General features: G+C 37.4%; 3 protein-coding genes across 5 annotated transcripts; 1 reads left to right on the top strand and 2 right to left on the bottom strand.

Moving 5' to 3' along the window:
• Positions 328 to 3,080, bottom strand: LOC105175422 (pheophytinase, chloroplastic). Of its 2 annotated transcripts, XM_011097865.2 has the most exons (7): positions 2,912 to 3,080; positions 2,529 to 2,815; positions 1,786 to 1,897; positions 1,587 to 1,680; positions 1,288 to 1,465; positions 1,136 to 1,205; positions 328 to 822 (listed from the first exon to the last, which is right to left on the bottom strand). In XM_011097865.2, exons 1-7 carry the CDS (start codon positions 2,915 to 2,917, stop codon positions 511 to 513), a joined length of 1,059 nt encoding a protein of 352 aa, XP_011096167.1. In that variant the 5' UTR covers positions 2,918 to 3,080; the 3' UTR covers positions 328 to 510. The 2 variants fall into 2 exon arrangements, with proteins under 2 accessions (XP_011096167.1, XP_011096161.1); XM_011097859.2 differs by having other exon boundaries at positions 2,529 to 3,080.
• On the top strand, positions 4,810 to 7,862 carry LOC105175408 (patellin-3). 2 transcript variants are annotated; one of them, XR_002286533.1, is made up of 5 exons: positions 4,810 to 6,052; positions 6,583 to 6,707; positions 6,808 to 6,973; positions 7,146 to 7,509; positions 7,746 to 7,862. XR_002286533.1 is itself a non-coding variant. In XM_011097847.2 (4 exons), exons 1-4 carry the CDS (start codon positions 4,940 to 4,942, stop codon positions 7,398 to 7,400), a joined length of 1,659 nt encoding a protein of 552 aa, XP_011096149.1. In that variant the 5' UTR covers positions 4,810 to 4,939; the 3' UTR covers positions 7,401 to 7,726. The 2 variants fall into 2 exon arrangements, 1 of the variants encoding a protein (XP_011096149.1); XM_011097847.2 differs by lacking the exon at positions 7,746 to 7,862 and having other exon boundaries at positions 7,146 to 7,726.
• On the bottom strand, positions 10,881 to 13,811 carry LOC105175397 (patellin-3). The gene is made up of 4 exons (XM_011097837.2): positions 12,277 to 13,811; positions 11,850 to 11,974; positions 11,609 to 11,750; positions 10,881 to 11,482 (listed from the first exon to the last, which is right to left on the bottom strand). Exons 1-4 carry the CDS (start codon positions 13,561 to 13,563, stop codon positions 11,231 to 11,233), a joined length of 1,806 nt encoding a protein of 601 aa, XP_011096139.1. The 5' UTR covers positions 13,564 to 13,811; the 3' UTR covers positions 10,881 to 11,230.

Genomic DNA, 13,935 nt, shown 5'->3' with positions numbered 1-13,935 from the left:
TAAAATATTGGCTGTGAGCTGAAGAAAGCCTTGCAACACGCAAGACATGGTAAGATTAAGAACTTTTCAGCAAGCACCAGTTGCTTAATTTCATTAAGTCAACCAGGGGCTTATCTATTCTTAATAGAAATCTTTAAGGTATTGGCATGTATTATGCATCCTGATTCTGCAAACTCTCAATTTTGAAAAAGCTACGGATATAGAGAGAAGAGTAAAATATAAAAATATGACGGGGTTTAATGTAAAACCTACAGATGAATTAGTTTGCAGTTCAACTGCTGTCTATATCTTTAGGAAATCAGCATAAATCAATTATCAAGTGAACAATGCAAAACCTGAATATGATACTGTCCCTGATCAATTGTTCAACGGCAAATAAGTTCAATATATATACAATTTGTGATAAGGGTGGTTCCGAATATGATTCCGTGGTCAATTGATGAACAGCAAATAAGTGCAACATATACACAATTTGTGATAAGGATTCCACAACCACAACAGAACAATCTCTCATGAAACTGGAAGCTCTGAGAGCCAAGGAAGCAATTTTTCATGGACCAAGTCTGGCCTGTCATCATGAGGACAATGTCCAACTCCTTCCAATAAAAAGAGGTTAACATTTGGCATTTGGGCAGGTAACGTTGAGAAGTATTTACCAACAGGCCCATCAATTGGGGTGAATGGGTCTTGATCACCCCATAAGACCAACACGGGTAAGGTGATCTTTGGAATCAACTGGATTGGATTTGGCCCGGGGGGGCCTGTAACTATGGAAACAAAAGCATCAAGAGCCCCTTCATCCAGTGCCGGTTTCCTAATAATCTGTTAACAAGAAAATCATAAAATGTTAAAGCCATAAAAAGTTGAGGACAGCAAAGCAAGCGACTAGAGAAAGATCAATTTGACATATAAAGACCAGATTTTAGTACATAGAAATGTACATGCACACACATTAATAGACCCAAACACATACACTATGCACATATGCGTTTACACCATCTTGGGATTATAACATAGGAGAATAATATGCAGAAACATGACCAACTTTAAGCTTGAATATCTCGCTTTATCTTATAAAAAAATTTTGATGTTCTCATTGACTGCTTATTATTACTTCTTCTACATTATTTAGTACCTCCACAAGGTCCTCATCCACAGACTCCTTATTTCCATAGACGGACAACAAGACATTTCTCAGGTTATCTCTGCAAGATTTAGAAAAACAAGTCATTATGTTCTTTAGTCAGCAACTTCTGCAATAGAAAGCAGAACCACTAAAGAGAGCACCTTTGTCTGACACGATCAAATAAATAAGAAGCAATTCCTTTTTGCTTCAGTAAGAAGTCAAAAAGCCAAAGCAAAGGCAAGAGTAGCTTTATTCTCCAGTCATCAACAATAGCCTTGTTGTTCATGCCACCAGCGCAATTGAACAGCACAAGCCCTCGCACTAGGGACCGACTCGATTCTGTCAGGCGAAAAAATAAGTTCAAAGCTCTTGACAATTGGTTCTAAATAGTTTATATCTAATATCTTAGGTAGACTACAGTATTTCTTCATTCAGATACAGAGGGAGAATTGAAACACACCTGCAGCAGCAATTACACAAGCAAGACTACCAACAGAGTTCCCCAGTAATACAGTAGGCCTTTGGACAACTTCATCCAAGAAATCCAGTATCAACTGTCCATATCGAGTGCATTCTTGGTCATAATAAAATAAAAGAACAAACGACTTCTGAACCAGGATAGAAATCATAAATACCGAGGGCTGATGTCATTCATTCACCTGAGCCCAGACCTCCATGGAATATTGGAAACCGGCTGGCTTATCCGAAGCACCAAAACCTAGGAGGTCAATGGCATAAACTGTGTGACTTTGAGCCAGTGTCGGAATATTCCTAAAATTTCCTCAAAGGCAGAATAATAGTGTTTAGCAGCAGCCATGAGCACCCACATTTTCAGTCAAATTGAAATTTTCTAGGAGACTGTATTTTCTCTATTGCTAAAGAAGGTAAGAGGCAGGCTAGCTTATTTAAGCCAGGAAGGATATCGGGAAAATTGACTGACAATGTGAAATTGAAACTTAATGGGCACTGGAGCTGAGAACAAGATGCTTCAGTAAAGAATTCAGATGCACAATTAACTTCCTTTTGGAAATGGTGGAAAACAATTTCATAATCCTAATTCCTAAATGACGTTAAAGATGAGAAGAAATTGTCCCTTTATAGTTGATTTTGGGGAGAGATTGATCGCTAAACATCAGCTCTCGTAGTTGCTGCTAGTCAAAAGGAAAAATTCTGATTGTACATACAATTTCCATTATTATTTGATAAAACTTTATCTTCGACAGCTAAAATTTGTGATAATCAAAACACATAAGCCATCACCTACAGCAGTCCAAATTTCTATACCCACAAGTGCAACTAAGTAAACGAGGAAAAAAGAAAAAAGGGAGCTTCATCTTTCAAAAGGGCCACAGAAGTACATAACTTCAACAACAAAGAAAAAACGGAACACAAAATTGTATACCTGCGCCAATGAGCAATTGATGCACCAAAGCCATGAACTAGAAGAAGCGGAGGATTCACAGCAGCAGCATCACTATTGCCTTCTGGATAAACCAAGTAACTGATGGTATATCCTTTCCACACCCACTTTTTCGATTTCCGATTAATTTCGCTGACATCCAAAGGCGGCAAAACTTCCTCCTTTTCAGCCGAAACCGCCGCCGTGGAGGAGGTGACGGAGGCATTAGCGCAAGTCAGGGAGGCAATGGGATGCTTGGGAACAACCAAGGAATGAAATTTGCGGCGAGTCTGCAAAGTGCAAGTGGAATTGTGATGTATTTGCAGAGGTGTGGATGAAGATGAAGAAAATGGTAGGAAAAAGGAAGAGGGCGCAGCAAGATTTACAGCCATAAACAATCGATTTCCAGTTTCCTATTGTTTGACAAAATCAGAAAATATGCATGCAAATCCGAGTCCCGCCAGTAAAATCCGAAGTGAGAGAGAGCTGGGAAGAAACAAGAACCACCAAATGGGCGACAGCAGGAGGACCAGGCCTCCTATTTCGTGGTGAAGATTTTTATCTACATTTGCAATATTAATAAGGGTTAATTACACTTCAAATTATAGTTTGGTTTCATTTTTGGACTGTTTTTGAAATTGGACAAAATACACTCAATATTTATCAGTATTATTTTATATTTTATGTGTGTTTTTTTGGATATTGGGCTTTTTATATATAATATATACATATATATATAATATAAAAGAGACAATTTGACAATTATTAGTGATTTCTGTCTTTGAAAAATATGACATTAAACATACAATACTTATATATATATAAATATATAAAATATAGACATAATTTGACAATGAACAGTGACTTTTGTCTCCCGAAACATAGCATCAAACATACAACATTTATTTAAACTATATTTAGAAACAAATCCAAACATACACAAATACTTATCTTCAACACATACTTATTTAACTCTATTTTTCTCTATCTATCTCCAAAATATAAAACAAGATACTTAAAAAACAAAACCAAACACTATATATATTTTTCCTCCAAAAAATTTTAAAACTATATTTACGTACTTTTTAAAAATTTATCGTTTAAACATAAAGTCATACTATAAGGATTTTGATAAAAATGCTTACATCAATAATATATATATATATAATTATTTTTAATTTTATCCATTATTCAACATCCTCTATAATATTTTTATATTTATAAAAGTTAATTGCAATACATATATAAAAATATATAATTGATCTCAAATTATAGTCATTGATTAAAAGTAGCTATGGATAAATGAAAAAAAACTAGTCAAGTTTTAATAATTTTTTATATCTTACAAAGTGATATTGACATTATTATTGTATCTATTTCTTAAAATATCTTATTAAAAAACTTCATCTAATCCTTCAAAGTATATGCCATAATAGTGTTCATTTCACTCCGTAAAATAGGAAGTGAAAAAAAAAAAAAGTAGAAAAAATATGACTAGTTTTTTCATTAAAAAATAGTTACTTTTTTATCTAATGTCTAATTCGATAGTGATAATATATACTCTTCTGACTTTATATATATATTATATTTATCCCCTTACACATATAAAAATATTTTTATATGTAAATATTAAATAAGAGACAAAATAACAAATTTATAAAAACTTTTTTATCGATTTTGGTAATTCTTATCAAAATCCTTAAAAAAAAAATTTAAGTGTAAACAAAAAATATTAAAAACAGAGTATAAATGTAATTTTACAACGTATTTCGGCTGAATATATAATTCCATATTTTAAAACAAAATATAAGTGTAGAGATTCATTTGGAAATTGAAAAACTTGTTTTATGGACCGAACGGCCCAATGATAATAAGAACTGAGTGGGCCCAATGATGGGCTATTGCAAGGAGCAACAAGGCAGGGACATAGGATTCTGTCCTCCACCGTCTCTACTCTATGCAATTCACAATAAACCATCCATGTGTCCATTCTGATGTACGGTCGAATTGAATTAATTATAAAATAATTTATATGAATATTATTTTTATATAATTAATTATTTTTTTTAAATTACAATTATTATATAATAATTCAAAATTTCAATTTAAATTAAAAAAATTTCCAATCTATACCTCTAATATTTTCTTCATATATATTATTTCTCTTTACAAACAGAGTCAAAGATAAAATAATTTTAATTTTGATAATTATGTTGAAATGATTATTATTTATAAGGTCGATGGGCCTCACCACTCATCACTCAACACTATTTTTATGCGTTCAAATATATTTTATAAGTTTATTTAACACTACTTAGTAAAGTACAGTACAGTGGTACATCCATCTCTATCATACTCCTCACCTCAACGCCGAAAGCTCAGCTCGCAATTCCACCTCCCTTTCACACTCAAACATGGCCGATGAAACCCTCCAAATATATCCACCACCAGCCGCCACCCAGCTCCCCTCTTCCACCCCGGAGCTAACCGACTCACCACCTCCCCAAGAACCCGGTTCTGTTTCTGCACCGCCTCTCGCTTCACTGGCACTGGACCTGCAGAAACAATCGCTCTCCCCCGCTCACTCTGAGACGCCACTCTCAGTTGAAGAAAAGCTCAAAGAAGCTGTTACTGTTATAGAGAAAGACACCCCTTTAGAGCCACCGCCACCAGAACCACCGCTCGCCGAGGAGCATCTCACCGTCGCCGCCACCGCCACAGAAAAAGACTCTGTTGCCACCCCAGTGTCTCAGCCACTGGCTGCTGCTTTGGCGGTGCCTCAAGAATCTGAATCTCCAAAAACCCAATCGAAGCAAGTCATAGAACCTGAAAAGGAGAAGCCAATAGAAAAGAAGAAGGCCCCAGAATCGTTTGCTTCTTTTAAAGAGGAAAGCAATAAGGTCTCAGATCTCTCACATCTCGAACTGAAAGCATTGGAAGAGTTCAAACATTTAGTTCAAGAAGCTCTTAGTAAAGGCCTCTTTAGTGGGGCCTCGCCTTCAGAAGGTGCAAATCTGCCGGAAGAAGTATCCATATGGGGTGTGCCCTTGTTGAAAGACGATAGGAGTGATGTGATTTTGCTTAAGTTTCTGCGAGCCCGTGATTTTAAAGTCAAAGATTCATTTGCTATGCTAAAGAGCACGATAAAATGGCGAAGGGATTTTAATGTTGATGAGTTGTTGAAGGAAGATTTAGGGGATGATCTTGAAAAGGTTGTCTTTATGCACGGGCAGGACAAGGAGGGGCACCCGGTGTGCTACAATGTGTATGGGGAGTTTCAGAACAAAGAATTGTATGCCAAGACATTTGGGGATGAGGAGAAAAGAATGAAGTTTCTGAGGTGGAGGATTCAGTTTTTGGAGAGAAGTATCAGGAAGCTGGATTTTAGTCCTGGTGGGATTAATACTATCTTTCAAGTTAGTGATCTAAAAAATTCACCAGGACCAGGGAAAAGGGAACTTCGAATTGCTACTAAACAGGCATTACAAATTCTTCAGGATAATTACCCTGAATTCGTCGCAAAGCAGGTATAACATGATAACATATCCTTGTTTCATTATGTAGAGCTGTTGGGATATCAAAACCGATTACAAGAGTGGTGGAGTAGTAGAGTGTGACTGGAAATTTGCTTAAAAATTTTGTTTCATAAGATGTTTCTTACTCAAGGGCTTTGCATCGGGTGTTTAGTTTCATAAGCATCTATGTGGGAGTTCAGTATCCTACAATTTTGAGCAATATAAATTACATTCTTGGAGCAGCAAATTTAGTTCGCGTTGAAGAGAATCTCATTGCTTATTTTAATTGGTGTCGCAAGATTTTCCTTAGTTTGCTTAGAAAGGAGGATAATAGGTGCTCCTGTTTGTGCTCTCATTTGAGGTGATATCAGATATGTCTTAGAGGTCACTAAAACTGTGTTTGTGTGCGCGCTTGTGTGTGAATATGCAAAAATCAAATCATTGATTGTTGTACAAAAAGTTCACTGATTAGGCTTTCGGTTGTTGTTTTATGCATGGAATATTTAAGTTTGATTGAAACTGGTTTGCTATTTCGGTTGTAGGTGTTCATCAATGTTCCCTGGTGGTATTTGGCCTTCTATACGATGATCAGTCCCTTCCTGACTCAGCGGACCAAAAGCAAGTTTGTATTCGCTGGGCCACCTAGGACTGCTGAAACCCTTTTCAAGTGTGTATAAGTTTTCTTGCGGTTGAATTGAACAGGACATTTCTTCTGTATCAGGTCTTTCTCAGCAGTCTAATTTGTGGTTGCGTTGCTGGTTAAACAGGTACATATCCCCAGAACAAGTACCAACTCAATACGGTGGCCTTAGTGTAGATTTTTGTGAATGCAACCCAGAGTTTACTGTGGATGATCCAGCCACAGAGATCACTATTAAGCCTGCAACTAAGCAAACGGTTGAAATTATTGTGAATGAGCTTTGTGAGAATGAGGTTTGTGAGAAAGCATTTACGTTGTGGATGTTTTTGCCTTATCTAACTTCTCAAACAATGTGGAATCTATTTATGTAATTACGGGTGTTACAAAAGAAAGATTACTTGCCTTGTATCCAATCGGTGAAAGATTATATTTCCCTTTGTAATTGGTTATTTAACTGATCTGCAGAAGTGCACTCTAGTATGGGAGCTTCGCGTAGTGGGCTGGGAAGTGAGCTACAGCGCCGAATATGTACCAAATGCTGAACGTGGTTACACTGTGATCATACAAAAGACTAGGAAGATGCTTCCAACTGATGAGCCAGTTGTGTCCAGCAGTTTCAATGTTACCGAGCTGGGTAAGATATTACTCACAATTGACAATCCCAGCGCCAAGAAGAAAAAGCTACTGTACCGGTTCAAGGTTTTGCCATATAAAGACTAATGTGGCAAGTTTGTGAAGCTCTAGAGTCGGGTAAACATGGAGAGATTCTGCAACTTGCGTTATGGAATTCTCCATACTATTTCCGGATCCCCCATCTCCTGAGCTAGAGGTTTGGTCTTTCACCTTGATTTCTTTGTCTGTTTGATATTTTTGTGTATTTGGGTCTTAGTTGGTGATAGGATTCTTGTTACTTGTGGGTCCTAGTTGGTGATAGGTTTCTTGTTATGTGTGGAGGCTGGTAAATATGGTAAGAGGGATGTAGTTGCACTATCATCGAACTCTTATCCTTTTTATGTTGTTGGTTTATATTGTATATTTCTGTTTTATTCTGGTGTTCTTGTGCAGCTATGAGAGTAATGGCGTTATAAGTCCAGTCAAGTAGCATTTTTCTTACATTCTCAACGCCTTTGCGTTGTAGCGTGATCATATGTTATTTAGTGAATGAGTTGATGGTTCATGGTTGATGGTGGTTGGTGCAGCGCCTGTGTGGTATTAAGTTCCTTTCGGACCATTGATTTGGGCAGCCCGGTCTTGATCATTAATCATGCTGGCATTCACTTGATGGAGATGAGGTTGTTGAGCTTTCAATAATCACCTGATTATGATAAGAGTGTGTGGTTATACCTTCCATTTCTCATTTGTCAACACCAAAAGCAGGGAATCACTATCATTGTTGCAGTTGCATGTGTGTTCCTTTCTTTGAGATGTGTAGGTTGGTGTAGATAACAAATGGGCCTCGGACACATTCATGGTTGGTTGGGCCTTTGAAATTAAAACATTTGAAAATCTCCAGTTTCCAATTCGAGTATGACAGGAAGAATTGTGGGGAATGAAATACCCTAATTTCCAAATCACGAAAATGGAAATGAATGCGCCGAAATAACAGTGATTGAAGCCTGAGTTTCACATGCTGGACAACATGTGAAGTGTTATAACAACAACACATGAATGAACCCAACCTCACATGCGCACTGTCAAAAGTACAGACATTACCTCCACTTCCATTCACAATCTCGGATACCCAAAATTGACTCTTCACAATACTAACGCATATGCCCTCTTCTTTTATGGTTTTGCGGCTGCCTAATTTCCCCCTTTTCCTTTCTCATCAATAAAAAGACAACGTCAATTATCAAGGACTAATTAATTAAGCTAACCAATTTGTGATTCCATTGGTGTTCCGTTTAACGAGATGTTGTCTATCTTTATTTTGTATGAGTTTTATGATTTTATTCTGAAAATAAGTCTCGCTCGAGGAGGAGGTTTTAGGACTTATAAGTTATTCAAGTTCATTTTTTGCTACCAACATGAGACGCTTGCCTAAATCATCATCTCTCTAAAATTGAGGGGCACATGGTCTCGTCCCGCTAGATGATCACTTAGGGCAACATTTTTTTTTTTGTGTCATCGATTTTGTTATTTATGTCTGGTTAGACTGAAAAAAAGTTCAATTTTCATGACCATGTAAAAATAGGTGGCCTTGGAATTTTTATTTATTTCCTTTTCATGTGATGCGCCAATTATGTTAATTTGCCAGCCCTACATGCCCAAAACCAAAAAGAACATTTATTGATTTTAAAATAAAACAGAATTTCAAACAGGAAAAAAAGAAAAAAAAAAAAACTCCAACCTTTTGTGAATAGTGGGAAAGAAACATAGGCAACGCTTTTCCAATGTTGTGCAGAGAAGTTGAGAATCTATGCGAAAAAGACAAGCAAATATTAATAGTACCACTACCACACCATTAATTTTTCCGAAAAACAAGAAATTGTCCACCAAAATTCCAACTACATAAACCATAAGAGTTGTTCTTCTGTCCGGATTCTTTTGCCTCATCATTATTAGTTAATTCTCACTCTTTCTCTAAATTTTCTTCTTTTTTTGATTTCTTAATTTTTTTTTAATTAAAGTAATGCGGGATTGGATGGTGGAACTGGGAACCATTTAGAGTGAATTTAAAATTTCTAACTATATATATATATATTTGAATTTATTTGGATAAACTTGATGGGTTTTAAATTGTTTTAATACGGAATCATTTGAATTTTTTTCTTCAAATTCAATCTATCAATTTAAATGTAGCCTTAAGTCTTTATAGTTTTCAGTAGAATTGCGAAAAAGTTTTTAGAAATGTAAAATAAATTTTGATGTCTTTTTTAAAAAAAATAAATAAAATAAAGAAAGAAGGAAATCATGCAAAGCACTAAAACAGAAGAAAATGCAACCTTGTAACATAGTTTGACTAACATCCCCTTGAAAATAAGACATGCTTACCCACTTCACAGGAGTTGGGGGGATGAATGATCAGCAGAAAAATCAAGTTGAAGATGTCCCAAAGATAATGAAGAGAAAATTCTTACCCATCCCCAATTTATTCGAATCAAATTAATTACATGACAAATATAATATGTTTGTCGAATAATTACTTACTTTTCTTGAAGTATACACCAATCACACGACATGTATATTATAATTGTTATATAATTAGTTTTGATGTGGCTAAACCCGATCCTGATTAGGATTTGTTAATGAGGATGATGTGTGGCAAGAAATGTCTTCCCACAATCAAAGGCAGAACAGTTGAACACATAATTAAAATCTCACACTTGATGGGTTATTTTGTCAACTTAATGATGTTTCATTTGCATAAACAAATAAGTATTATGATAAGGTTGTATCAGTTTTGTGATGTGCAACAACATTATTGGTGGGGTCTGTTCTCTGGGATTTTTCTTAACACTGTGCAACTTGAGCTCATAATTGATGATTGAAGGCTACTTTTATTTAATATAAGTTGGTGGGAAGAATGATTAGCAACCTAACTTTAAGGCAACCGCTCTCTGCAGATGTTCTCATAAAAATATAGGAATTTCAGACAAGTCTTCTGAGGAATCTTAAGATGACCGTTTGGTTTTGATATACATATAAACAGAGGTTACCTCTGCTTTATCTTCCGTCTACAAACTGCTTTTGACAGATTCAGTGTATGATAAAAACATATTTTCTCCACTGCTTTTGTGTAAAGTGCTTAACCAAATGTATTTGCTTTTTCTTTATTTGAATCTTTCACCTTCTTTATTCAGACATTCTCAAATTTTGTCTGCCATGTTGTCTTAATCCTCTGCAACTGTTGAGTATATAATGTAAATATCTTTTCTTTTATTTTCACTTTAAACTTTTGTCGTGTTTTGAATTTCAACACTTCTGCTCTTATTCTTTTCAAATGGCCAAGAAAATATTAGAAGGGCTTCAAATTAGAAGAAAACAAAGATCAGACAGAACATATAATATGGTCCAACATCAGTGATACATTGATGATTCAAGAAACAAATGCAATAAATTAGATACACATGCAAGAATTTGACAGATTGGCAGTTTATTGTATGTATTGCTAGAGAGGAACAGAACAAAGTTATGAACAGGACAAGGGGTATGAAGAATCCATTTGACATCAACATCCACAAAAAGAAACAAGAGCAATGCCAAAACATCGAATGTACACAAAATTTACAGCATTAAAGTATCAGGAAGCTGTAGTAACAAATGTTTGTGTCCACATTTCACACTAGTAAAAGAAGGAAGAAATAAACACATTCTCCAACCCCTTGTATGTATAGTCATTTCCTCATCCTTACATTCCCAAATTGTTTCCCCAGACATTTAAAACAATCCAACAACACAACTATAATTCACGAGAACCAACAAACAAATATAAAATAAATAACACCCCCGACAACAACTAAGTTTTAGTACCCAATCAAGAAAGGAAAGAAAGAAAGAATATGTGAATGAACAAAGGAGAGCCCTCCTTTTTGTGCTGCATTTTATGTTCATTCAGAGGGCTTGGTCTTGGACCTGTAGAGAAGCTTCTTCTTCTTAGAAGTTTGGTTGTCAAATGTGAGCACAATTTTTCCAGTTTCACCAACTTTGAAGCTGCAGCCAATAACTTGTTCATCGGTTGGTCCAATTTTCCTCGACTTCTGCACTATCCAAGTGTATCCACCCTCGTCACTTGGTACAAACTCGGCCCCATAGGAAACGTCCCAGCCCACCACTCTCACCTCCCAAACCAACGTGCCAGCCTGCAAAATCGGACAATTCATTGATCATAGTTAGAATGGAAGTCGATTATTTAGAGTTAAAAATTACCAAATCTCAGTTTCTAGAGGTATATGCTATCGACGAAGGAGTCAGAAAGACATGCCCACCTCAGTGATTGGCAATTCGACGGTGTGCTTGCATGTTGGCTTGATAATCTCCTCTGTTGCAGGATCAGCAGGGGTGAATTCCTGTTCACCCTCCTTGCTAAGACCACCATACTGAACAGGTACTTGCTCAGGTGCTATGTATCTGAAAACAATAGAATCCCATATTAAAATCATTGACTCGGCATATGTAGCAATTCAATTATCAGTTACAGGTTAGAAAGAAAATTTCCGAGTTTACTACTTGAAGAGTGTCTCAGCAGTCTTGGTTGGGCCTGCAAACACAAACTTGCTCTTGGTTCTCTGGGTCAGGAATGGACTGATCATCCTATTGTAGGCCACATACCACCATGGGACATTGATGAACACCTTCGCACCAACAAAAATCAAAACCTCAATTAGTACACACCCTATCATAGTAAGCTGCATATAACTTAATTACAAGAAAAGCACAAAATCGACAAGAATCTCCACACAAGAAAACCAAGCAGCCCCACTAGAAAAAATAGCACCAATAAAAGAATTCCAGAAAAGAATCACTAAGTTACACAAAACAGATAAGATCAGATATTTAAACTAGATTAGGCATGAATTAGTATATGAAAAAGTTCAATAATCTCAGGTAAACAGTAAAAAGTAGACCTTTTTTTTTAAAAAAAAAATCTGTGTACCTGTTTGGCGACAAATTCAGGATAGTTATCCTGGAGCAACTGGAGGGCCTGGTTGGTAGCTTGGCGGAGTTCTTTCTTGAATAATATGAGGCCAGGTGAGTTCTTGAGATCAGTGATCTGAACAATAGTGCATGTGCCATCAGGACTGAAGTCGAGCTTCCTGATATTCTTCTCCAAGAACTGAATATACCACCTCAAGAACTTGGCTCTCTTCTCAGCATCAGCAAAAGTGTTGCTGTACAACTCCTTATTCTGAAATTCACCAAAAGCATTGTAACAAACAGGGTGTCCCTCTCTATCAACTCCATGCATATAAACAACTTTTTCAAGCCCCTCAAGGATTCCCTCCTCTTCCAGCAACTCATCAATCTTAAACTCTTTCCTCCATGCCACCACGCTTTTCAGCATCGCAAAAGCTTCTTTCACCTTGAAGTCCCTAGCCCTCAAGAACTTAAGGAGAATCACGTCACTCTTCTCATCAGCAAGTAAAGGAATACCCCATATGGAGACCTCCTCAGGTGCAGGTGGTGGGGCTGTCTCCTCCTCCTTGGGCTTCTCCTCCTCCACCGGGGCAGCGGCGGGCTCCTCACATGGCGGTGGAGCAGGGGCGGTCACTTCATGAACTATAGTTTCTTTAATCTCTTCAACAGCTTCAACTTTTTCTTCCACCTTTTCTACCACTGTTTCGGATGGCTCAGCAGCCGGTGGAGGGGTTGCTTTTTCTTCATCCTTTTTCTCCACCTCCTCTTCTTTCACGGGCTCCGCCGGCGGCGGAACCTCAGCCGGTGCCTCATAGGCTTCGGCTTTTTCTTCAGTCTTTGTCTCTTGTTCTTTTATCTCTTCAGCCTTTGGCTCTTCTTCTGGTTTTGCTTCTTCTTCTTTCTTCTCTTCAGGTTTTGGTTCCTCCTCCTTGGCTGGGGCCGGGGGAGGGGGCGGTGGAGCGGTGAATTCATGCTTGTTGAGTGCCTCCTGAATCAACTTTTTGAATTCATCCAAAGCTTTCTTCTCTGGGTCGATAAGATCATCGACCTTGTTGCTTTCCTCCTTAAACGATGCAGATTCAGCAACTTTCTCCTCAGATGCTTCTTCTTTCTCCTTCTCCTTTTCTCCTTCCACCACCTCTTCCGCCACAGGTTTCTCAACCTTCTCCTTCTCAGGCTCAGGCTCCGGCTGCGGTGGCGCCTCCTTCTCTACCACATCGGTTGTGGGCTTCTCCGCTACCGGCACATCAGACACCACCACCTCTTCGGCGGCAACAGGAGTCGTCTTCTTGGTTTCCTCAGCCATGACAAACAAAAACACAAAACTCCCACCACTCTTAGCAACTCAAAAATCAAGAAAACAAACAGAAACAGAAACGAAAACAATCCAAGCAAACCCTTTTGCTATGCAGAAAAAAGACTCGAGACAGAGAGAGAGAGAGAGAGGATTGCTGGAGGCGATTAAAATGAGGAATTGGAATGGAATTTGAAGAGAAGGGGGTGGCTTTGTATTGTGTATACGAAGAGGAACAGTCTGTCAAAGACTTGGAATTTGCCAGCTCGTTACCACTCTTGTACTGGGGTCCATATCCACCACACCACCTCTTCTTTTTCCTCTTCAAATCATCCAATTTTTATTTATTCATTTGCAAATAAATTAAATGTCCCCGAATCTCTT

Source organism: Sesamum indicum, linkage group LG2 (genome assembly GCF_000512975.1).
Source record: "Sesamum indicum cultivar Zhongzhi No. 13 linkage group LG2, S_indicum_v1.0, whole genome shotgun sequence".
NCBI classification, from domain to species: Eukaryota; Viridiplantae; Streptophyta; class Magnoliopsida; order Lamiales; family Pedaliaceae; genus Sesamum; species Sesamum indicum.
This window is presented reverse-complemented; position numbering and strand designations above follow the sequence as displayed.

Bases quoted from the DNA above. Each gene is read 5' to 3' on its own strand.
- LOC105175422 (XM_011097859.2), bottom strand. From the start codon at position 2,917: ATGGCTGTAAATCTTGCTGCGCCCTCTTCCTTTTTCCTACCATTTTCT. The intron at 1,681-1,785 runs GTGAATGAATGA...CGATATGGACAG, and splicing joins CCATGGAGGTCTGGGCTCAG to TTGATACTGGATTTCTTGGA. The intron at 1,206-1,287 runs GTGCTCTCTTTA...TAAATCTTGCAG, and splicing joins TTTGATCGTGTCAGACAAAG to AGATAACCTGAGAAATGTCT.
- LOC105175408 (XM_011097847.2), top strand. From the start codon at position 4,940: ATGGCCGATGAAACCCTCCAAATATATCCACCACCAGCCGCCACCCAG. The intron at 6,053-6,582 runs GTATAACATGAT...TTTCGGTTGTAG, and splicing joins CTGAATTCGTCGCAAAGCAG to GTGTTCATCAATGTTCCCTG. The intron at 6,708-6,807 runs GTGTGTATAAGT...CTGGTTAAACAG, and splicing joins ACTGCTGAAACCCTTTTCAA to GTACATATCCCCAGAACAAG.
- LOC105175397 (XM_011097837.2), bottom strand. From the start codon at position 13,563: ATGGCTGAGGAAACCAAGAAGACGACTCCTGTTGCCGCCGAAGAGGTG. The intron at 11,751-11,849 runs GTAGTAAACTCG...TATTGTTTTCAG, and splicing joins ACTGCTGAGACACTCTTCAA to ATACATAGCACCTGAGCAAG. The intron at 11,483-11,608 runs GTGGGCATGTCT...CCGATTTTGCAG, and splicing joins TCGAATTGCCAATCACTGAG to GCTGGCACGTTGGTTTGGGA.